General features: G+C 38.3%; 1 protein-coding gene across 4 annotated transcripts in view; it reads right to left on the reverse strand.

The window, feature by feature from the left end:
* Positions 1-26,217, reverse strand: part of NME7 (NME/NM23 family member 7) — a 243,095-nt gene that overhangs the window by 213,264 nt on the left and 3,614 nt on the right. Inside the window, exon 1 of one of the 4 annotated variants that reach the window (XM_008695838.2) lies at positions 19,003-19,077. The exons of 2 other annotated variants lie outside the window; for them this stretch is intronic. In XM_008695838.2, the coding sequence (XP_008694060.1) occupies positions 19,003-19,062 (60 nt within the window). In that variant the 5' untranslated portion in view covers positions 19,063-19,077. Of the gene's footprint in view, positions 1-9,237; positions 9,257-19,002; positions 19,078-26,217 lie in introns of those variants that run through there. One more of the 4 variants, XM_040636185.1, reaches the window with a different exon arrangement.

A 26,217-nucleotide genomic window follows, 5' to 3' on the forward strand; every position in this document is an offset into this window, starting at 1 on the left:
ACAGTACATGGGGTGACCTGTAGCCCTCCTGATCCTGGGGCCCCCAGGGGCTGCTGACAGCGAGGAGGCTTTCCTGGGTACTCAGAGGACAGCAGGCATGACCTCTACAATAGTCACCTTCGATTTAGTCCTGTGGAGCCTGGGGCAGGCAGTTGTAAATAAATTGCCTTGTCACTTTTTCTGCCAACTCTTAAAAGCAAACAAAAAATGCATAAGTGGATCCAGGCAGTTCAAATCCAAGTTGTTCAAGGGTCAACCCTATATTGAGCACAGAGGATAGGAGTGGAAAAACGTTTACAAAGTTGAATGAATAAGACTGTTGAAGCAGCTTAGAATCTAATTCAGAAAAGACTCATAGTTATTAAAGTTTTTTCTTTAATCACAGAAAGTACATACAATTTAGAAACAGCTACTTCTTATTATATCGTTTCTTTTCCATATGCTTAAAACTCCGTTATACTGGTGGCTTTCAAACTTTGAGTTATCATGTACAATTATAACTCCACATGATGACCCAATACATTCAAACCTGTAAATAAATTACTGACAAATTTCACACAGCAGTATTTATCCTTACTGCGTGCTGTGAACCAAAATTATTTTCTAGTCTACTTTTTTTTAAACATGTGGAACTGACTTCATGACCTACAAATAAGGTCAAAAACCTTTGAAAAACACCATATAACTGCCCGCGCTCTCCCACCACACTCAGACCTAGAACCCTTAAAAAAAAGTTTTTCCCATTTCCCAAGCAACATATCGGTCAGTAAAATAAATGTGCTAAATTGAAAACTGACTACAAAAGGGAACAATTGTATATTCAGAGAACTGGAGGAAATCATTTTTGAGGGCTATTTTAATTCACCTTGGCTACTGACCCACCCTTGCACTGAGCAGAGGAGCAGCTCCGAGGGCAGAGAAAGCAGGAGTGTGCAGCTCAGTGAGGTTGTAAGGCCAGATCCCTCGTGCTGCTACTGGGCCAGGACCGTGTGGAGCAAGGAGTCACGCGGTTCACAGAAAGATGAAGGAAGAAGGAAGCGCTGTTTCTGAATCACTGATCTAAGGCAGATCCAGTGGAAGAGCCATGCGTCACGTCGCCGGGATGAAGCAGTTCTAGTCTAGCCAGCGAGAACAATCACTTCAACAGAACCAGTTCCATAGCTGACCATCAAGTTTCAAATGTGTTCAAGGTCTTTGAATATTTATCTCTATACATTATTTGAATCTATGAGATCATAACTCAATGCCACACAGTTTTTCTCTCTTCCATCAAGCAGTGAAATACTAGGTGAATTAAAAAAAAAAAAACAATCAGATCTGTTGCAAGCTTTGTTAGCGTATTTCTCGTTACATCGTCTTACTTGCCCAAGATGGGGAGCGAACTTCTGCGGCTTCCCTCATTTCCTACGGCATCTCACAAGTCAGCCGTCTTTACAATTCAATACAAGTTTAACAAAGGATTCTCATTACTATTTAAAAAAATAATTTAGTGGACCACACAGAACCAGGAAATTTTGCCCAAAGTTATACTCATGACTGGACAGCAGTGAACAACCTCCATTGTACTTTGGTTTATCACTTAATATAAGGAAACCTTTAAGATTTAAGCAGTGTAAAACCGTTTACACATTTGAGCTTATTGTAGTCCTTCTACCTTCATCCTCTTTTCTACTCTTCCAAATTTTAAAATATGTAACATTGAAACAAACTAAAATGTCTTCAATTGAATCCTCTGTTTATTGAACAAAAGCTATACAAAAGAGAGAGAGAGAGAGAGAGAGAAAGAAAGAAGAAAATCTATCACACACAGGTTTGCCAAAATAAAAGCCCAACCACTCAGGAAAATGGTGGGCCTCCTATCTAGCTACACTCCTTGCCAATGAACTACAGAGCTGTTACCTCCTTTTTCTTTTGAGGTAGCTAGCTACCATCTATGCAAGGGTGTGTCAATGGCCAAGCACAAACTGTTATTCACAGAGGTGGGGGGGAGGGGTGTGGGAATCAGGGAACCAGCTCTTACCCACCATCACATCCTAGGATAAATCAGCTGGCTCCTTCCGGATGATGAGTAAAGATGAGTACAGGTAGATTCTATAACGATAGTAAGTAAATAACTGGCCTATTTAGTTTTTCCAGGGACGAACCAAAACAGGATCACACTTCAATTCTGAATGTTGCTCACATAAACACTTAAATACACTACAGACCTGAATCAATGATATGTATCATATATCTTGTTATTTATGGTACTTCTTGTAAAACTTTGAACACCCTCTCTAAGTTCCTTCAAAATCTTCTCACATTTTCTTGTCAAAGACACAATTCAAATTCCACCTGCTCAATAACATTCTCCATGAGCCTCCCAAGTCAAAGATATTTTTCAGCATTTTGGAATCCCTTTGCACTTTATCTGAGCCTTAGGAAGCATATTTATAGTTGTTTACGTACACATCTTATCTTTCTACTATAACGTAAGCTCCTGAGGACAAAAATGAGGGCATCATTCATCCTTATATCCCCCGAAGCGCCTACCCCAGTGCCTTTACAGGCTGGCACTCAGCCAATACCTAATCAATGTTCTAATATTAGATTCCCAGAATAACCGATTCCTATTGAAAACTGTTTCTTTCAGTATCTACTACAGCATACTTGAGCCAGGTGTTTACATGGCTATTTTATCTGTTCTTTATTGCAAGATTACAAAAGATTCCATTGTATATGTATTTTTTACATCTTACTATTTTGCTTCTAATTCTTAAATGCTTTACCTCGCATATCTATTAATTTAGGTGATTATTCATGTTAGCTAGGTGACTAACATATTTACAAGTTCTTTTTAACATGCATCAGCCACGTCACATACAGTTTTTGCACTCAAACAAGCAGAAGTTTAATCATTGAACAAAGTAGTACCTTCTAAGCTCCTACAAGGCCCAGGCCCTTTGGATGACAAGTGAGACAGCCGCCCTCAGGCACCAGGCACTACACCTGACTCCTCCTTCCTAAAAGTTCAACATCAGATTTTTCAATCAAAAGGCATATAAAATATGCTGACAGTGTGGGTTCCTTTCACATGGGATGATCTTCAGCGGCTCTATACAGACTGAATTGACAGAGGGATAGAAGAAACACCGTTTTCAACTCCACGCTAGGTCCTGGGTAAGAGAAAGGGGCATCTACAGAATCACAATCCAGATCGTCAAGTGCTTTGCAGTCATTCTAACTTGACAAATGAAGGCCGATACACATGAAACTACAGCAAAAATACAATAAAAAATAATTCAGAGCTAGGCTGTGTGATACAAAACTATAGGTATTTGAAGAGCAGTTGATACAAATATGACGACAGCCACAAGAGAGCAGACCTGGGAATAAGGATGTGTTCTTGGAAACCCAGGAGGATGGAGCGTGCAAGAGGACACAGAAAGAGGACACACAAACATAAGCAATGTGTTTAAATTCTAAAATCAAAATGAAAATAGTGAATCGCCGTGCCCGTGAGCAATCTGAGTAGAGAAATATGACCATGAGGCTAATGTTTAAATAATATTCATCTTAACAGTGATATGGGCTCTTAAGGGAGAGGCTGTATTGCTGGGACCTAAACAATTGTCTGGTAAAAGCAGATGTTCAATAAATGCTTTCCACTATAATGGCTGGACGGATGGATGATTAGATGAGAGCAAAGTCTAAATCAAGGAGACCAATTAGGAGACCAACCTGATGTTTTAATTCAGGCCTAAAAAGGGTAACAGTAAGAATGAAGAGGAAACGATGGATATAAGACATTTCTAAGTAAGGAGTAATAAGTCAGTGAAGGAAAGGAAGAGATATGGGAATAAGAGATAGAGATCCAGGGAGGCTTTTTTAAGTTTCAAGCCAAAGTGAATGGGAGAACGGAATATCTTTTTCAGGATAAAAATGATGAGATTACATCTAGGCCTGTAGATTTTGAAGTGAAGGCAGAACTTCTAATTACTATAGAAATCATTTGGGATTGTAGAACTAGACTTTGAGCAAGAAAACAGAATTGATTACCTAAGAATCCAAAAACAAACAAACAAACAAACAAAAAGAATTAGAATAGATAAAAGCTAGCAATTTCATGAAAAATTCCCAAAGGAAAAATACCTTCCATAAAACATCATCATCATCATTATCATAGCAATAACATAACTCCAACTTATGTTCAGTATTATTATTATAGCAGCTAACATTTACTAAGCCCTTATTACGTACCAAGCACCATAATAAGTTATTTGCATATATTACTGTATTTAATCCTGACAACAAGACGTTGTAACTGGGGTGCAGAGTGGTTAAGTAACCACATTCATTAAGTGCCAAAACCAGGACTTAAGTTCAAGTCTGATAAAAATACCTTTCTCTATACCAATAGTCTCTATATTTCTGTATCAAATAGTCTCTTAGATCCCACTGGCAGATAGAAAGAAAACATCAACATTTCCATTTCCTATTTTTTCATCTGAACAATTAAGGTTCTTATTATTGTGTATTATTTATAATATATATAACATATTAGTAGAATATAAATTATAATTAAGCACTATGAGGGAGGGAGGGATATTGCTTTTTCTAACAATGTGAGATCAAAACAGCTTGGAGGTTAAGTATTCTGCCTTCTCTCCACCTTTGTTTCCTACAAAAATTCACTGCTAAACAGTTTTATCTTTTTTCTTCAAAAACAGACCAAAAGAATTAAAAGCAGGATCTTAAAAAGATATTTATATACCCATGTTCATAGCAGCATTATTCACAATAGCTAAAATGTGGAAGCAACCTAAGTGTTGGGTAATGAATGAAAGGGTAAAAAAATGTAGTCTGTGCATACAATGGAACATTATTCAGCCTTAAAAAGGAAGGAAATTCTGACATATGCCACAACATGGATGAGCCTTGAGGACATAATGCTAAGTAAAATAATCCATTCACAAAAGGAGAAATCCTGTAGGATTCCATTCATAGGAGGTACCCCGCATCACAGAAACAGAAAGTAGAGGGGGTTGCCAGGGGCTGGGAGAGTACAGAGCTTCAGTGTTACAAGATGAAAGGTTCTGGAGATGGATGGTGGCAATGGTTGTACAACATTATGAACGTATTTAATATCACTGACTTATACACTTAAAAATGGCAAAGATGGTAAATTTAAGATTATGGGTATTATACCACAATAAAAAAAATGGGGAAAAACCAAACCACAGATGATCAGATACTCCTCTCATGCACTTACTTATTCAGTCCAAAAATATGTATCAACTGCTTATTTTCGGCCAAGCTCTGAGGTTCATTCTGTAAACTCTAAGCAACAGTCCCTGGCTTTAAGGAAATTAGTAACATAAAACCTAAATATCTAAACACATCGTTACAAGTCAACATGACAAGAAGAGTAATAATGATAGTCAAGAGCTAGCACTTCCACTGGGCACTTGCTATGTGCTAAGTACCTAGTCCTGAGCACTTGTGTGTTTTACCCAAACAACATTATGAGAGGGATGGTACTATTATCTTCATTCTACAGATGATGAAACTAAGGCTCAGGTAAGCTAAGAAACATGCCCAAGATTACACAGCTTCTAAACAGATGATTCCAGATCCCATGCTCTTCACCTTTCTCCTCAGAGTGGTGAAAAGGGCCTCTGAGCGAAGCAGGACCAGGCAGCCTACATATATATGCTGCCCTGTTTGCTAGGTCTCCAGAATCCCCAACTAAACCTTCAATTGAATTGCCCATTAAAACAAATCAGATCTTAAACAGCAACACGACGATAAAAATCGGGCCACATTTATCAAACTTGTAATTCCAACAATGTGCTGAAAATGTACACTATACTCTATAATGCTATATTCCAGGAAAAATTACTTCACAATACACAACAAAATGTTTTTGTTCATAAAAAAGTGCTCCCTTGCTTACGTCACACAGAAATAGACCTATATGATACATCGTGGAGAACAGTGTCAAACTAAGTAGAAATCAGACTTTCAGAATTTGCATATTTAAAAGTCTATAACTGATCTCATTTTAAGCCAATTATCTGCTTCCAGACATTCTAGATGAACTACACTGATGATAAAGTTTAGAGTTCAACAGACTTCTAAAGTTTAATCCAAGTCTCCATGTACCCTTGATGGCATTATAACAGACATCAATAGTATATGGGAAACTGCCGCCTCAAGCCAGCTGCTTCCAGTAAGGTTAGTGAAAAATTAGTTTCCAATGAACAAACTTCACTTTGCCTTGAACATTCTGAGAACACAGTAGATCATTAAAGATGTATTACCTGACGTAGTAGGCAAATAAACATAGCGGTTCCTACCACTTTACCCAGAGGCCACAGTGTTAACTACAACAGAAATGAAAAGACAACAACCAAAAGGTCTCTATTTTCCTATTACCACAGAGCTAGACTTAAAGCACTGACTTATTTTGTACTAAATGTTGACCAAATAGTCTTCCTCCAGGGCTTCTTTCAAGGAGCAAGTATTCTCTTACCCCGGACTGTGTCAAACATTAACCCCACTTTAGTATGGCCAGAACCAGTTTTGACCCTCTCCAGATTGTGCTCGGAGGGCTTTTGCTTGCTCCCTCATAAACCCACCTTGAAGGGCAAACACAAGGTGAGCTCAAATGAAAAGGGTCTTCATGTGAAGAATCTAATTTACTAACTCCAGCTTAGTATTTCTCATTAATAAAGTCAAACAAACAAATTACACTAGGAAGAGGCAGGCAAATTGTTAAATTTAAGTAATTATTTTATTCCACTTAAATTCTTTTAAGAACTAAGTGAAACCATTACAATCATTTTTATCTTAAAAAAAAATTCAGTTTAAGGCCAAATGTCTTCTACCTTGGTGAAAAATATGATGTTTGACCTGAAAATTCCACATGTTTGTAAGATTTTCTTTTCTTTTAAAAAAAGGTCATTTTGACGCAGCATCTCAGAAGTTGAATGCATCATTTGTCTTTACAAAAAAAGTTAATGCTGCAGTAAACAGAGCACCAACTCAGGTGTTTCCCCACCTATGATGCTTAGGAATGCATTTGCAACCTAATTCCTGCTTAATTTTGTTCAAGCATGAAAAATGTCAGGAAAGAACCACTTCTACAGTGTGCATGCAAATCAGGAAACTAATCAAACAAGATAGAACCCATTTTAAAAGGCTCACATTGAGTTTCAGGAAAGAAAAAGCTTTTTAAAACCTTAGCTTGGCCTGTCCATCCTTGGAAATCTTCCTTCTCGGACTTCTAAGAGATCACTACTGTAAATTTAGGGCCAAACATTGTCATGGAAAAACACAATGCCATAAGCTGTCTACCTGGGGAAAATCTTCTCTTTGGAAAGCAAGACTGAACTTTTTTTAGATCTCTTAAAGGAAACAGAATCACTGTGAAGTCTTCCAAGACCAACTCCACCCAGACAACTGATATTCCTGTGCTTGGAATTTGATTTTCACTGAATTTCAGAGATCAAAGGAATATTGACTGTAAGGAAGCAGAAGCTCGAACAAGTGACTTGGCAACAGTTTTGTGTCCTGTTAAGTAGCAGAGCTTAACAAAGATCCTTGTTTCTTGATTGGCTAGTTTAACGTTCCCACAGTAGAACATGGGGTTGTCCTCTGGCAGGTCTATGTAACACAAATTCTCTCTCTGATCAAATTATGAGCTTCTGGAAAATAGAACTACATCATTTATTTCTTTTGAAATTCCAGAGTGAATTTCCTAATTCTCAGACCTTAAAAATAATCAAATAGCTACTACCAAAATAAAGATCTAAAGGAGTAAATAAACATGTTCAGTACTAGATCTTGATAAAATGGCAAAAATCCGCTCTAAGATTCAAAAAAACCCCAACACTCTACTATATGCTTATTTATATTTCCGGAAAGATTTTGAAAGAGGACATCTTTTTTAACTTTTTTTGGATAAGTATGGCTTCTCTGATTAACACCTTAATAAATACACCTGATAAAGTATTAACTCTGGGACAAGAGGTCCATCAAGGACCACTTTCACCAATTAACTGAACCACAACACTCCAAAAAGAGAAACAGATCTAACCAAATAAATAAATACATAAAAATAAACAGAACAGAAAATCCAGAAGTGAACTAACAGTTCTAGGTTAATTAATCTTCAACAAACCAGGAAAGAATATCTAATGCGAAAAAGATTCTTCAACAAAAAGTGCTGGGAAAACCGGACAGCAACATGCAAAAGAAGGAAACTGGACCACTTTCTTACCTCACACACAAAAATAAATTAAAAATTGATTAAAGACCTAAATGTGAGACCTGAAACCATAAAAATCCTAGAAAAGAATACAAGCAGTAAGTTCTTTGACATTGGCCATAGCAACTTCTTTCTAGATATGTCTCCTGAGGCCAGGGAAACAAAAGCAAAAATAAACCATTGGAACTAGATCAAAATAAAAACTTCTGCACATTGAAGGAAATAATCAACAAATCAAAAAGTAATCTACAGAATGGAAAAAGATATTTGCAAATACATATCCAATAAAGGGTTAGAATCTAAAATATATAAAGAACTTATACATCTCAACACCCAAAAACAAATAATCAAATTAAAAATGGGCAGAAGGAGCACCTGGGTGGCTCAGTCGGTTAAGCACCTGCCTTCAGCTCAGGCCATGATCTCAGGGTCCTAGGATCGAGCCCCACATTAGTCTCCCNNNNGAACAAAGAGTCTGCTTTACCCTTTCTCTCTCCCTCTCTCTCTCCCCTACTTGTGCTTGTGTTCTCATTCTCTCTCAAATAAATAAATAAAATCTTTTAAAATCAATCCTTTAAAAAAATAGAAGAAAATTTTAAAAATATATTATATATATATATATATAATTATACATACACACACAGGGTCCAGCTATAGTAGCAAAATAATATTTAAGCAATTTTACACTACTCAATATTCAATTACAAATTGGGGGAAACTTTGCTCACTTGCATCATATCTAAGATGGCTTTGTCTAACCCAAGGTCATGAAAATTTATTGATTTATTCCTATATTTTCTTCTAAGAGCCTTACAGTTTTAGCTTTTACCTGTAGGTCTATAATCCATCTTGAGTTACTTTTCATTTTAGGGTCTAAATTTATCTTTTTTGCAGGCAGATATCCTACTGTTTCAGCACCATTTGTTGAAAAGACTACTCTTTCCTCATTGAATGACATTAGCAATTTTTCTTGAAAATCGACTTACCATAAAAGGTTTATGTCTCCATTTATTTAGATCTTCAGTTTTACTCAGCAGTGTTTTGTCGTTTTCAGTGTATACCTCTCAGTTCCACTAAAAATTCCTATTTTATTCTTTGGATGCTGTTGTGAATGGAACTGATTTCTTAATTCCCTTTTCAGATGGTTCACTGAAATACATAGGGGAAAAAGTATATAGAAATACAACTGATTTTTGCATACTGATCTTATATTCCGCAAACCTGCTGATCATATTAGCTATAATTGTTTGTTTTTCAGATTCCTTAGGATTTTCTACATATAGGGTCATGTCATCTATGAATTAAGACAATTTTACTTCTTCCTATTGTATCTGGGTGCCTTTTAATTCTTTTTTTCTTGCCTGACTGCACTGGCTAGAACTTCCATCACAATGTTGTATGAAACTGGTGTATAAAACTGCCTTGTTCCCTACCTTAGGAAGAAAGCATTCACATTTTCATCATTAAGAATGTTGTCAGCTTCCCTCTCTCGCTGGCTGTCTCTTTGTCGAATGAATAAATAAAATCTTAAAAAAAAAAAAAAAAAACGGGGGGGGCGCCTGGGTGGCACAGCGGTTGAGCGTCTGCCTTCGGCTCAGGGCGTGATCTCCGCGTTGTGGGATCGAGCCCCACATCAGGCTCCTCCGCTATGAGCCTGCTTCTTCCTCTCCCACTCCCCCTGCTTGTGTTCCCTCTCTCGCTGGCTGTCTCTCTGTCGAATGAATAAATAAAATCTTTAAAAAAAAAAAAAAAAAAAAGAATGTTGTCAGCTGTAGGCTTTTTGTGGATCCCCTTAGTCAGGTTAAAGAAGTTCTCTTCTGTTCCTCATTTGTTGAGATTTTTTTATTACGAATGGTATTGGATATTGTAAAATGTTTTTGTGTGTCTATTAATCATCATAGGAGTTTTATCCTTTATTAATATGATATTTATTTTCAGATGTTAAAACAATTTTGCATTCTTGGTGTAAATCCCATGGGTCATGTTGCGTAATACTTTCTATTTGTTGCTGGATCCAGTTTAATATCTTGTTAAGGGTTTGTGTGTCTATATTCAAAGGGATATCGGTCTGTAGTTTTCCTGTGATGTCTTCTCTGGTTTTGGTATAAGGATATTACCGGCTTCATTGAATTAATTGGGAAGTATTCCCTTCTCCATTCTTTTCCAGAAGAATTTGTGAAAGACTGGTATTATTTATTATTTAAATGTTTGCTAGAATTCACCAGAGAAGTCACCTGGGCCTGAGCTTTTCTTTGTGGAAAGATTTTTAATTCCTAATTCAATTGTCTTGCTCAGTATAAATCTATTCAGTTTTTCTATTTCTCCTTGAGTCTACTTTTACTAATTTATGAATTTCAAGGACTTTTCCCCCTTTTCATCTAACTTGTCTATTTCGATGGCATAAAGTTGTTCAAAGTATTCCCTTATAATCCTTTTAATTTCTGTAGGGTCAGTACAGACGTTTCTCTTTCATTCCTAACTTTGGTAATTTGTATCTTTGGCCTTCTTTTCTCGGTCAGTCTAACTAAAGTTTTGTCCATGTTAACCATTTCAAAGAACCAGCTTTTTGTTTCATTGACTTTCTCCATTGTTCCTGTTTTCTATTTTATTGGTTTTCACCCTAATCTTTATTTTGATCCTTCTATTTGTTTTAGGTTTAGTTTGTTCTTATTTTTCCCTTTTCTGGTTTCTTATGGCAGAAGTTTAGATTATTGATTTGCAGTCTCTCTTCTTTTCCAAAACAGGCATTTCTCCTTGATTTCTTAATGTTAAAGTAGTAAGACCTGGGTCTTTGGACCTCTTGTCTCTACCTACACACACTCTTTGATAATCTTGTCTGGTCTCAGTGGCTTTCAATACGTTCTATACACTGACAGCTCTCAGGCTAGACCTCTTCCTCTAGGTTACAGGGTCATATATCCAACTACCTCTTACCTTAGCTATCAAACAAACATCTCTAATTTAACAGGCCCCAAACTCCTGCTCCTGGCCCCTTACCAAACTCGCTCCTTCACCAATCTCTCACATCTCTGTTTATAGCAACTCCACCCTTACAGCTGCTCCAGCCATAATTCAAGGGTCATCTTTTAACTCTATCCTTGACTCACTCTTTCTCCCAGATCTCAAATCCAATCTATCAGAAAACTCTGTTAGCTCTCCCTGCAAAATACATATACTCTAATCACTTCACTAACTCCACTGCAACCACACTTCAAGCCACCATACTCTCTCACCTAGATTATACCTTATAACTGGTCTTTTCCAACCTTGACCCCGCTGCCCTACATCTATTCTCGAAAAAGCAGCCAGTGGGAGGGACCCTGTAAAAACTGAAATTGAACCACCTCATTCCTATGCTTACAACCTGCCGATTCAGACTTCCTATTTCTATCACAGCAAAGTCAACCATTTTCAATGGCCTACAAACCCCTACAAGATCTGGCCTCCAACTGCTTGTCTGATCTCATCCCCCACAACTGTCAGTGGTTGCCTACTTTGCCCTAGCCACCCTGTTCCCTGAACATCCTTAGGTGGCATCCTCCCACCTAAAGCCTCTCCATTGGCTGTCTTCCTTCCTGGAATAGTTTTCCTCCAACATCCATGTGACTCACCCTTTCTCACCCTCAAGTCTTTGCTCAACTACCACTTTCTCTAGGAGACTGACCCTGGCTACATCCCCTTAAACTGCATTCACCACCACTGCCAGCACACACAATGTTTAGCAGTCTGCTCATTGGCCCTATAGCATTTAACACCTTCAAATATCCTGTATATTATACTTCATAGTTTATTATTTATTCTATATCTCCCCCAATAGAATGTAAACCCTTTTAGGGCAGAGATTTTTGTCTGTTTTGTTCATAGATGCATTCCCAGAGACTACGTATAGACATGGTACGTATTATTAAATATTTGTTGAATGAATAAATATATTTAAGCAGCAGAATTATAAAATGAAAAAGTATAAAATGCCTGAAAAGTTGAATTTCTTCATTTCTTCATTCAGTCAACAAAAACTGAGCTCCTTCTGTTTGCCAAGTAGTGCAGCAGACACTGGGGATACTCAAGACAGACAAGGCCCTGTTGACATGGAGCTTGCTTACTAATTTTGTCTCTCCTCATAGGATGTAAAAATCAATCAATCAATCACAGTATAATTCCTATAATAATAAATGTTACAAAGACAACAGAATACATAAGTAAATGTGTTCATGACTAGAGACAGAAGGATAAGGATTCCCCCTCCAACCAGAATGGAAAGGACAGCCCTATATGAGGAGATGTCATCTGAAGTAAAACCAGGATGAGGAGAAGCCGTTCATGCAGAAATCTGGGGAGTAAATATTGCAGGGAGACAAAAAGTATAAAGTTTCGAGTGGGAAATGCAGTTTGGTAAATTCAAGAAACAAAAAAGCCAATAGGACCTGAAGGTGGTGTTGGGGGGGCACAGAGTGGGACGGCATCCTGACTCTATTGCGGAAACCCTAAACCCACCCTGACATTTTTAGCAACTGAGATGCATCAGGAATGTATCTTTACATCACCTTCCCTCGCCTGTGCTCTCTCTCCTGCTCTTCTATCCCTCTCGGAGAAGTGCCAATGGCACAGATAACCAGTGTCACCAAGATGACATTCAAGAAGCCTGTTCGCTAGCTGACCTCGTACTTCTGGGTGAATCTGAAAAGTTGTGCCTTCCTCAGAACATTTTGCTCTTAGAAAAAATATTGAATAAACAAGTGTATCTCTGACTCACTCGTCATTGTGCAGTGCAAACACTGCACAGCAGGATGCAGTGGCCCTGGTGGCAGAGACAGAGGATAGCTTTATGCAAACCACACGGGTTCCATGGTTCCTGTGTCAAATACCGAATGCTGCAGATGCTACACACATGCAGATTTGCATGCATTGCAAATGATTACTATTCAGCATTAGTTATCTGTCTGCATTACCCTCATGAGAAAAGGAATGAGTCTGAGTATTGTATCAATGACTGGAGAAGATATCAAGTGCACGGTCGAGTCTGCAGATGCAAGCGGCTGTAGCGTGAACGTGCCTCTAGAGAAGCAGTGAAAGGCTCCACTCTTTCAGCAAGTGTTAGTACTACTAATAATCTATCTAAGTCTATCTAAGGAGCTCCGTGGGGTAATCTCTTCTACCCTTTGGAATGCTTTTGCCTGTATTATATTATGGGTGAATATAATATGGGCTAATAATCATATAAGGCTACATGGCTTATTTTAACTTAGCAGTTTACTGTCTTAGGATTTTTTTTTTTACAAGAGAAAGCATATTTTGGTGGAGTAATAGATTCTAAAAAATTCCAGTTTAATTGCAAAGGAGGCCATTTTTTTTCCATAATTAAGGCTTTAGCTTTCTTTTTGTTGTTGTTGTTGTTATTTTATTGTTTTTAATGATTTTTTATTATATCGTTAGTCACCATACAGTACATCCCCGGTTTCCGATGTAAAGTTCGATGATTCATTAGTTGCGTATAACACCCAGTGCACCATGCAATACATGCCCTCCTTACTACCCATCACTGGTCTATCCCATTCCCCCACCCCCCTCCCCTATGAGGCCCTCAGTTTGTTTCTCATAGTCCATAGTCTCTCATGTTTCATTCCCCCTTCTGATTACCCCCCCTTTCTTTATCCCTTTCTTCCCCTACCAATCATCCTAGTTCTTATGTTCCATAGATGAGAGAAATCATATGATATTTGTCTTTCTCTGCTTGACTTATTTCACTTAGCATTATCTCCTCCAGTGCCGTCCATGTTGCAGCAAATGTTGAGAATTTGTTCTTTCTGATGGCTGAGTAATATTCCATTGTATATATGGACCACAACTTCTTAATCGAGTCATCTGTTGAAGGGCATCTCGGCTCCTTCCACGATTTAGCTATTGTGGACAATGCTGCTATGCACATTGGGGTGCATAAGGCTTTAGCTTTCTAACTTATGAAAAGAAAAAATATGCGTCTTTGACCTTACGAGAAATAATCTGTACTACTGTGTACTCTGTGCTTTCTAGATGAATGGCATTAATATGCCACATCGATATGACTGAAATTAATAAGCAACTAATAAAAATCCATAAAGGAGATCTTTTCCTGAAAGAATGTTTCCAATGATGGGAGAGTGCCACCTACTGTTCAGTGTGGATTTCAATGCAGCCCGGCCACACGGCTGTTTCACATTAAATCAGAGTAATTTTTCAGAGGCCCTTAATTATCAAAATATGAATTATGACTTTTTGAAGAAATTTTTATCACTATGTGCTCTAGATATTGAGTTTTCAAAAATAAAAGTCCTCACTCGTAAAAAAAAAAAAAGTCTTCACTTATCTCTATAGCTACAAAAAAAATTATTACTAAAATAGTTTTGAAAGATTTATTTTAGAGAGAAAGAGGGAGAATGAGTGAGTGGGGTAGGGGCAGAGGGAGAGGGAGGAAAAGAATCCTCAAGCAGACTCCTCGCTCATCAGGGAGCCTGATGCAGGGCTCAATCCCAGGACCCTGAGATCAGACCTGAGCGGAAATCAAGAGCTGGCCACTTCACCGACTAAGCCACCCAGGCACCCCACAAAAAGGATTTTTAAATGCTAAACATCTTGGCCCCAAATGTGGTTGACAACAAAGAGCGTGAGCTTCTAGGCCAAACCGGTTCAAGTCTGGCCTCCGGTATTTTTAAACCTGAAACTGTTGACTCATATGAAAAGGACTTAATAGGCAGTAGACATTCGATAGATTAGAGATATTAGCTACTAAGAAAAATAGGTTTCCCACTCAGATTTATAAGTTAACAAGTTTCTTTTGGCTTTTCATATACCTTCTGGTCATCACCACTTTAAGTAATGTTTTATCAAAAAAAGGCAACCATTCCAGGGCAACAATTTTATTTGTCTTTAATCACTTGCATAAAAAAGGACCTAATCTGAGTTGTTTTTTGGTACTTCCCCCAACCAGCCCCAAGTAAGTTTAAAGCTTTTTCTGTTAGCCACTGAAGAAACGACCAGGTTCAAACAGCCACTCTTAGAGAAGACAGTAACATTCAGTGAATTCTCGTCACTTGCTTTCTCACATTTAATAAATTACGTAACAGGCTTTAAGCAATTAAAAACAATGATTTTTAAAATCATGCTAAACTATTTCAAGAATATCTTCCTCATGACATTAAAAAAAAAGGGTTTACTCTGGGTGTGTGTGTGTCTGGGTGTGTGTGTGTGTGTGTGTGTGTGTCTGTGTGTGTGTGTGTGTGTGTGTGTGAAAGAAGCTTTTTTTTTTTTTGAGTATAGCTGACAAACATTGCATTAGTTTCAGGTGTACAACTTCGTGACTTGACAAGTTTATATATTACACTATGTTCACCACAGGCATAGCTACCATCTGTCCCATTACATCACTAACACAGCATCACTGACTGTGTTCCTTACGTTCTGCTCTTTACTCCTGTGACTATTCATTCCATAACTGGAGGCCTGTATCTCCCTCTCCCCTTCATCCGTTTTGCCTAATCTCCCATTCCCCTCCTCTCTGGCAACCAGTTTGTTCTCTGTGTTTATAGTTCTGATTCTGCTTTTTGGGTTTTTTTCTTTGTTTTTTGGGTGTTTTTTTTTTTTTTCAGAATCCGCTTATGAGTAGAATCATATGGTATTTGTCTTTCTCAGTCTGACTTATTTCACCTAGCATAATACTCTCTAGGTCCATCCATGTCGTCTCAAATGGCACAATCCACTCTTTTTATGGCTGTATAATAGTTCATTGTGTATATATACCACATTTTCCTTATCCATTTGTCTACTGATGCACACTTAGGTTGCTTCCATACCCTGGCTAAGTTTTTTTAACCCTTGGATTAACTTCATCAAATTTCACTAATTTACGCTTGCAAGTCCTCCAAAATTAAGTCTCTTTTGAGCCTAAACCTGTCTTGAAGATTATAGACTTATTGTTTGTGTGAGTAAGACTTTAGCTATTTAACACATAGGAACAGTCTCTTAACAGCTCAATGTATTTATCAAGATGGTCTTTTAAGAAAACTGTTTCTCAGGGCCTCCCTGTGCCAGGCCTAGGGATAGTAAGGAGCATAAGAAAGAAACCCTATCTCCAGGAGCTCGCTCTCTTCAACACATTACTGAGTTCTCACTCTGAGAGCCAGAAGATAGGTTACAGAAGTGAATGCCCAGTGTGTGTCTTGGAAACTGGATGGACTCCATTCTCTGCCCGCACTGCCTCCCCGGAGGAGACTAGGCCCTTTAGGAAGGGGCAGAGGGGACGGGATGGCTGAGGCAGCAGGAGGGATAGGCAGGAACAGAGATGTCACTACTTCTGTCTTGCTTTTGGCCTTGACTGTTTCTTTTCTCTCCTGGAGTTTGGATGTCTCTCTCCTCTCTCTCTCTCTCATTCCTGGATTTCTTTCTCTCCCTATCTCTTCCCTTTGGACAGCTTTCTTTCCTGGAGAAATAAGAGGGTATTTAAGAAAACAGAGAAAGTAAAGGAAAATAAGAGAGTATAAAAGAGGATCATAAAACAGAACTGAAGTGGGTCCTTCCTAATGTGGTATTGACTAAATAAAGCTTTTAATTCCTTCCCTTCACTTGTAAACTAGACCTATGGAGTCGAGTCAGTCATACCCAGATACATTAGCACGCTCACTGACACGGGAGCACAGTACGGTAGGAAGAGCGCCACGCCAAGGAAGAACATACGTGAGCCTTTGAGTATTTCCCAGCTTAGTTTCCTCATCTGTACAGTTTGTGGTAAGACTAGGTCAGTGACTCACAAACGCTTTTTTTGTTTGTTTTTGCCAGAACCTATAGTAAGAACTACATTTTCCATTAGAACCAATACACACACATATCCCCCCCAAGGAAAAAAAAAAGTTCTATGCAACAATTCTTCTCCTCAGTATGTGCAATTTACTAGTATTTTATACCGTTTTTTAAAGGCTAGTTGCCAGTCACAATTCATAGAGTTCACAGTCTACCAGTGAGTCACGACTTCAGTTTCAGAAATACCGGTCTTTCAAAAATCCAGTCCTCCAGCTCTAAGACTTGACAATTCACATCACACAGGGCCTGTGTAATCTGGCCTCAAGCTATCTGTCAACCACATTCCTGCCACTCTCCACCCACCCTCTCTGCTCAGAGCATCCCCGCCGCCTTGCTAGTCCCTGGACAGACAAGGAGGCCCCCCACAGAATCTGCACCGCTGCTCTCCCTGCTGGACAGTTCGACTGCTAGCATTACCAGGGCTCTGCAACACCAACTGCACTCTGGCCTCCCTTTGGAGAAGCCTCCCCGACCACCCAACTAAATACCAGCCCCCTTCGGCTTCCTTCACTCTCTGTCCCCATAACCTGTTTCATTTTTTCGTGGCACTTAGCAATACCTAACATTTCCTTATATGTCTATTTGTTTTTCTTGTGACTCCCTACCCCCCATAAGTCTCAGCTCCGTAAGGGCAGGACTTTGCCATTCATTGCTATCTCCTGGGTGCCTAGGAGAGGGTCCGGCACATAAATAGGGATTTAAAAATAACTGATGAATGAGCCTAGAGTTCTCTCTCAGAGTAAGAGAGTCCACTGTTCTTGACTTAGAATTCTAGAGTTTCTCTGGTGGTAAAAAGCCCTTGCTCAAAAACAGTTCCCGGGTCCTGGTCTCTACCAAGTGACTAGCAAGGAAATTCAGTGGAGAGTTAACTTCCCTTCTTTTCACCTATCTTTTCAGAGCATTCTTCTCCCTCCCTGACATTTGTGCCTCTCTGCTCTCCACTGATATTCATCTCTCTTCTCCAAACATTCAATAGCTATCTCTAAAGGACACTATGAATTAGTCAAGAATCTTAAATGCCTAAAAATATGGGGAAATGTTGTATAAATGTCAGGCACTATCATTAGTACAATTGCAGCTGGGCGGTGCTTTTGTCAGGTGCTAAAGTGAAACAAGAGAAAGGGGAAGAGGCAGGGGAATAAGAATAATCAGAGGTGCTAATTTAGATACGGTGGGCAAGGAGACCCTCTCCGGTGAGGTGGCACGTGAGCACAGGAAGACGTGGAGCAGCATTCCCGGCAAAGGGAATAACACATCAGCTGAAGTGCACGTAAATGTGGGGGGAAAAAAGATGTAAACTTTTTTTAAAAACGTGTGTCTCGGAAAGGTAAATCAAAAAGAATTTGCTTAAAAATTATATTAGTAATGGGGCGCCTGGGTGGCACAGCGGTTAAGCGTCTGCCTTCGGCTCAGGGCGTGATCCCGGTGTTGTGGGATCGAGCCCCACATCAGCCTCCTCCGCTAGGAGTCTGCTTCTTCCTCTCCCACTCCCCCTGCTTGTGTTCCCTCTCTCGCTGGCTGTGTCTCTATCTCTGTCAAATAAATAAATAAAATCTTTAAAAAAAAAATTATATTAGTAAGAACACCTCAGGTACTTCTGGAGAGTCACAAATGTGTATGTCCCGTGCTCAGTCATAACTCACCCCAAACAGACTTCTGGGTCAATAAGTAAAATGTTCAAAAGGAAGAAAAAAAGCATTTGTTAAGCACCTAATTGCAGAGGGCGCTAGGCTGAACCTTGAACAATAAACCACAGTGACGTAGTTTCCCACTCTGTTTCAAGATGCCTTCTGGTACATTTAAGGGATCAGTGTTGATATGAGTATGCGTAAGTTTACTTTTAAATGTATAGATATGCACAAGTTAAAGGAAACCTGAAACTCAGTGAATAAAACATAACACAGAACATGCTGTAAAGTTACCTCCTCTTGTTTTTCACTAACACTCCTCCACAGTGATGAGGCTCTCCTCTCTGTTCTCATACTCAGTACGTCTCCATTTGACGCCTGTCAGTAACAACAGTAGCAGCAGTAATAACAGCTAACATTCAGGGTGCCTACAATGTATAAAGCATTAGGCTAAGCACCTTATCTCATTCAATCATAAGACTATCTAGTAGTAGATACTGTTACTACTAATTGCTAACATTGCTAGTGTTATCATCACATAGCTCAACCTATGTGTGTATTGGGAAATATGAGAAAATCTTAAGGACATCGTCAGATTGTAAATGAAAATGCTGAGGCGAGAAGTGATCATATTTTAGGAGCCATTCCCCCTTTGGATATAAATTTTAAAACCATTTAATTATGAAAAATATTCAGATACCTGTAACATACAAATATTCACCTTTCAGAGATTTGGGCACATACAATAAAAGTTAAAAAGCAAGATGATTTAACATAATGATAGACTTGTACTTGCCACTAGATGGAGGGGTTTTCAGTTTGTCCAAAGCCATATTTTCTAGGCCTATGTAGCAAAAAAACAGATTAGGCCTGAATGGGCTCATTGTACTTTCAAATCAAATTATGGAATAATAAAATCTCAACTACCACAAGTAAAAGCAAATGTTCCCACCTAATCTATTTAAGCTGAGTAGAAATTCATGGATCTCAAATCTAATACTCACTAAATACATATCAGACACGTCCAGCTATCCCCTTCCCGAAAGTGTAGGAGAGTTACTAAAACCTGTTTCAAGTACTGTTCCTGCCATCTTCCATCTTTCCCTCCCTTTTCCCTGACCCTTTATTGTTTCCATCAGGAAAATGACTCTATAATATAATTAACAAGGAATTTAATATATAAAAGTAAATTTTTAAATAGCCACAAAATTGGACAATAACATCACTAACCTCAAATATTTATTTCTACAACTTGTTTTAGATTTTAGTCTCCTTCCATTTTCCCCAGCTTGTTCCATTCGACGGCATTCTGGTTACTATGAAAGTAATATATGTATAGTACATTACAGTTTGTAAGTTACTTTCATACACATTGGATCCTCACAAAAAGGCTTCAAGCTATTCTGAACAGAAATTATCATTCTGGGGGCGCCTGGGTGGCACAGCGGTTAAGCGTCTGCCTTCAGCTCAGGGCATGATCCCGGCGTTATGGGATCGAGCCCCACAGCAGGCTCCTCTGCTATGAGCCTGCTTCTTCCTCTCCCACTCCCCCTGCTTGTGTTCCCTCTCTCACTGGCTGTCTCTATCTCTGTCAAAGAAATAAATAAAATCTTTAAAAAAAAAAAAAAGAAATTATCATTCTGATTTTATAAAAGGGAAGTCAACTGCCCAGAAGGATTACAAGTCACATAGTAAATACACGCTGAAGCCAAGAATGCAACAGGATTGAAAATTTCAGGTTTCTAGCTCTACACCCATTCCTTTGTGCTACAACAGGCTGCTTCTTCAAAACAAGTAACCAGAGAGGACGGGATAATCCATCTGCGAATAATAGTTTAGAAAAGGTTACCTCCATCTTCCTCAGTATATACTGGTAATAAATTTAGAATTCCAACAATTTATGAAAAATGGCAAACAGTGATTATAGAAAAATATTTTAGGTAAGTATTAATCTACAGAATATATTATAATTTATAATCTTAATATACTATTGGGTAAAAAAGGTGAAATTTTTATTAAAAGTTCAAATCCGTTGTGAGATATATGTAAGAAACGTATGGCAATACCAGGTTAGAGCTTAGAAGAAACAGGCACCACGGCACACTGCTAGCAGAGTACAAGTGGTAAAACTTTCTGGAGGTAATTTGGCAATGTGTATCGTGAAAACCTCAGAAATGCACACGGCCTCTCTCACCCAGTTATTCCATTTCTAATTTATTCTTTTCTTTTTAAAGATTTTATTTACTCATTTGAGACAGAGAGATACAGAGAAAGAGAGAGAGCATGAGCAGGGGGAGCAGCAGAAGGAGAGGGAGAGGCAGACTCCCCACTAAGCTGGGAGCCAGCCCAACATGGGGCTCGATCTCAGGACCTGGAGATCATGATCTGAGCAGAAGGCAGACCCTTAACCATTGGAGCCACCCAGGCGCCCCATTTCCAATTTACTCTAAGGAAATAATTATGGATGTATGGAAAGCTATGCTTGTAAAAATATATTAATTATGGTATTAAAAGACCAAGTAAATAAATGGATTGGTTATATCAAAGTAAATGAAAGAATAAAATGTAGCTTCTAAAATTGATCTGGAAAATTGTATAAGATATATTAAGTAAAAAAGACAGATCTGAAAACAATATATACAGTACGATCACATTCTCAAAGATATATACATATATATACATGACTGGTATATTATACTAAAATACTAACAGTGATTGTATATAGTCAGTGATATTACAGATGAATTTAATTATATTTACATATTTGCAAATCTCCAAAAATGATTGCTTCTACAGTATAACAAGTTAAATATTTGTTATATATACAAGATAAACATATATATGCTATATGTAGTTTATATATATTATGTATTACGTATATGTTACAAATGTATCATATAATGATATATTTTAGACAACATATAAAATGCATACAGCATATGCATTATGTGACTTGTATCAGAACTACAGAAAACAGAAGATGAAATTGAAATTTATATATATCAGAGAACTCTGGAGCCATTATGCATTCATATGGACATAAATTTTAAAGAATAAAGCACTATGAAGAAGGCACAGTACATAAGATGAGTCAGGAGAGGTAACAATGGCAACTTAATTAGACAAAGTGCCTAGTATCAGAAAATAAACTTGAACTGAGCAGTACATTTTAATGCTACAATTTCTCACATCTAATAAATAGAAAGTCTTAAAATATCAACAGCTTTTGGAAGTGAAGTAGTTTAAACCGATTTTGCAAGAAAGTGAATATAAGGTTAACAGAACTGTTGAAGAGATTTCTGGAAAACGAGCTACTTCAATCTTACGTTCTAGCACCATCGAGAAAGACATTAGGTGAAATCACAGCAGAAAACATAATATCCATGGAGACACAATGACGCCATCCACTCCACCTGCCACATCCTAGAGAAGATATTATGGAAACAAAGGGTCCAGAAAAGGGCAATTCAATTATTTTTTTAAGATTATTTATTTGAGAGAGAGAGTGAGCAGGCACAAGAGCAGGGAAGGAGCAGAGGGAGAGGAAGAGAATCTCAAGCAGACTCCCTGCTGAGCACAGAGCCCAACATGGGGCTCCATCCCAGGACCCTGAGATCATGACCTGAGCAGAAACCAAGAGTTTGAGGTTTAACCAACTGAGCCACCCTGGTGAAGGGCAATTAAATTATTAGAAGGCGATTATAATAGAAGAAAACAGGAGTGTTTGATCTTCAAACATAAGATCTGGACAGATAAATATTTTCTAAAGTTTACACAAAAATATTTTCCAAAGTTTATGAGATCATGAATGCTACAGATAGGATGAAAACTGTCACTGAAAGACCAAACTAATACGGTTAAAGTTTAAATAAGGCAGATCCAAAGAAAATAAAATATTTTGATGGAAAAGGAAAAATGTATGAGACGCATTATCCCAGAACATTTAGAATGAAATCTAAAATCCTTCCCAAGTTGCACAAGCCCAGTATTCCTGTCTGCCTCTTAGATCTCTTGTCCTCCTGTCCTCCTCACCTTCCCCAGACCCCATCCGCACTGGCCCTCCGCCATGCCTCCAAAGGGCCTCTGCACTTGGCTGTTGTCTGCTCAGGATGCACTATTCCTGGATCTCTGCCTGGCCTGCTCCTTTTTTCTCACTGAGATTTCAATTTAAAAGCCATGTCCTCAAGAGGACGTTCTCTAATTGTCCCTCCTAAAGCTAGCTCTAGCTACCTGCTCTTGGAACCAGCCACTATCACGTTATTAAGTTTAATTTTGCTCACATTGCTTGGACCATATGAGGTGACCCATTCATTTATTTGTTTCATGGCTTCATTCACTTATGTGTTTAATATACTGTATGTCTCCTCCGCTAAGGAAAGAAGGAATGTAAAGGTTAAACCATCAAGGAGGCTTTCCCTGACCACCTGGCTAGGTCAAGTCACTCTTTTTTATTACGCATTTTGACCTCAACTTGTAATTTTTCTTTTGTAACCCAACTTATCCCTGTAATTTATCTTCTAATATCTGTTTTTCTCAATAAGTTCCATGGGGTACGCAAGGTAAACAGGGACCAGAGAAGGTCTCAAATGCCAATTAAGAAACTTGGGCTCTACTCTGTGGGCACTGAGGGAGGGCAATCTTATTAATCAATGTATAGCCAGTGCCCGGCACACAAAAAGCACTCAATAAATACCTGTTTGAACTGATGAATAATTGGTGAATAAGAAAGAATGGGTGAGGAATGAAACTGGACTTCTACCTTACACCGCTCACAAAATTTAACTTGAAGTGAATTAATGACTTAAACGTAAGACTTGAAACCATAAAACTCCTAGAAGAAAACATAAGGGATAAGCAACTTGACATTGGTCTGGGCAATAGTTCTTTGACTATGACACCAAAAGCATACAGAAAAAAGCAAAAATCAGTAAGTGGGACTACATCAAACTAAAAAGCTTCTGCACAGCTAAAGAAACAATAAACAAAATGATAAGGCAATCTTCAGAATGGGAGAAAATATTTACAAACTATGTATCTAATGAGGGATTAATATCTAAATTGCATATACATACATAGACCTGAATAACAGATATACAAACAATAGGATTAAAAAGATTGGCAGAAGAACTGAATAGACTTTTTCCAAAGAAACATACAAATGGCCAATAGGTACATGAAAAGGTGCTTAGCATCACTAACCAAGAGAGAAAAGTAAGTCAAAACCCACCATAGCTATCACCTCGCACCTGTTAGAATGGCTAGTCGAAAAAGACAAGAGGCAGCCAGTGTTGGGGAGGATGTGGAGAAAAGGGAACCCTCACGCACTGTTGGCGGGAATGCAAAATGGTGCGGCCACTGTGGAAAGCAGCATGAAGATTTCTCAAAAATTTGTAAATAGTACTACCATATGATCCAGCAATTCCATGTCTGTGTATTTATCTGAAAAAAATGGAAACATTAACTCCAAAAGATATATGCACCCCACCATGCTCAATGCAGGATTATGTACAATAGCCAGAATATAAAAACGACCTAAGTGTCCATCGATAGAGGAATGCGTAAGGAAAATGTGGTATGTATACAATGGAATATTCTTCAGCCATGAGAAAGAAGGAAATCCTGCCACTCGTGACAACAGATGGACTCTGAGGTCATTATGCTAACTGAAGTAAGTCAGACGAAGACAAATACTGTATGATTTCACTTGTACGTGGAATCTAAAAAAGCCAAACTCAAAGAAAAAGAGAGTAGAATGAAGGTTACCAGGGGCTGGGGAGAGGAAAATGGGGCGATGTCAAAGGGTAAAAATGTCCAGTTAGAAGTGACTAAGTTCTGAGGACTCTAATGCACAGCGCTGTCATCATAGGTAACAACGTCGTATTACGTACTTGGGAGTTGTTAAGAGAGTAGATCTCAGATGCTCTCGCCGCAAAAAAGTAATGGTAATTATGTGATGTGATACAGGTATGGGCTTAATACTAAGGTGGTAATCATTTTGCAGTATATGTGTATCAAATCAATACTTTATACACCTTAAACTTATACAATGTTTTATGTCAGTTACATCCCAATAAAGCTGCGAGAAAAAGAAAGAAAAGATGAAGAATTAAAAGGTAGAAAAAGGACAGAAAAAGATAAAAGAGCTGCATGTGAGGAAAATGTAGGGCATTATATTAACCCATTGCTATTCAGTTTTGCAAATACTACCAGTTCCTATTAAAGAAGAATGTAACTGGCTCCAAACTGCATTTGTAATAAAAATTGTTTAGTGGGGGAATCATTTGTTTGGTTTCAGGTTTCTAAATTAGGCGCTATACTTTCTGATTCAGTTCCAACGCATGAAATCCTGCCTGAGGCTTTGGAGTTGCAGTCCTTTCGAGTTAGCACTTCTAGTAACAAAGGGAATCCTGGAGAGTTAAGAAGTACATGCCAAGGAGAAAAACAGTAAGCCTATTTAGAAGAAACTTTATAAAGCTGGAAACTGACAAACATTTCGTGGAATAAAATCTTGCTCATATTTAGCCATCGTGAAACTCTCTTTGAAGTCTCTTTTACACCAACAACTTTGAGACATTCGTTTAGTCTAATTCTTGCGGAACATAGCAGATAACCTTTAAAGGCCTTACGTTATACTAGCAGATCATCTTGGTTAAGAGCATTCAAACTGATCTTCTATTTTAGAAGATATATAACATTCCTCTCTCTTTAGTAGTCAGGAGTCTTGGCATTATCTCCTCTATTCTCTTTATGCATTAAAGTAAATAAATTGATGACTCTAGCATATTCTTTATCTTAAACAACACATATGTGAGATATATTAAACTACATTTGCCTATCTCTGCTTCACAAGACAGAGGCAGGTCTAGAATTTGTAGTCAGGACCTAATTATGGTGCTGGAAGCTATAGCTGTTAACAAACCAGACGCAGACAGAAGCGGACCAGATAACGTAATTGCAGCGGTCAGGAAGACACACCAGCAGAGGAAACAAATTCCACCTTTGGCCACTGGGAGAGAGACCAGCTGCCTTTCGTAGAACACACACGCCAGAGGGGAGACAGAACACAGAGAAAGGACACCAATTTCTCCCTGGTTTTCAAAAGGCCTCTTCTTTCTCATACAAGACTGACAGCAACTGATGCAGGAGGGAGATCTGGGTGCAGAAAGAAACTGGAAAATTCTGCTTTAGTCAATGTTAGGCTCTCATTAAATTTAGAGCTTCTCCTGCCACAATACAATTGTCACCAGGTCAAATGAGGAATAAGAAACCTGTGTGCCTTGAGATCAACTATTTTGCCTCTAAAAGTATATATTGTTCAAAGTAAACCAAATCTTGAACGTTGTGGATCATGACTGACAGGAAAGAATACATTTTATATCATAACCCAGTACACAAAAGACACACAACTTAAAAGTGTTATGGAAGTTATCCATGGTACATACAATCAATACAGTGTCTGCTTTATGTCATCTTCTTTTTTAATGCTGGCTACGAAGAACAAATTGATTT

Source organism: Ursus maritimus, unplaced genomic scaffold (genome assembly GCF_017311325.1).
Source record: "Ursus maritimus isolate PB19 unplaced genomic scaffold, ASM1731132v1 scaffold_2, whole genome shotgun sequence".
NCBI lineage: Eukaryota > Metazoa > Chordata > Mammalia > Carnivora > Ursidae > Ursus > Ursus maritimus.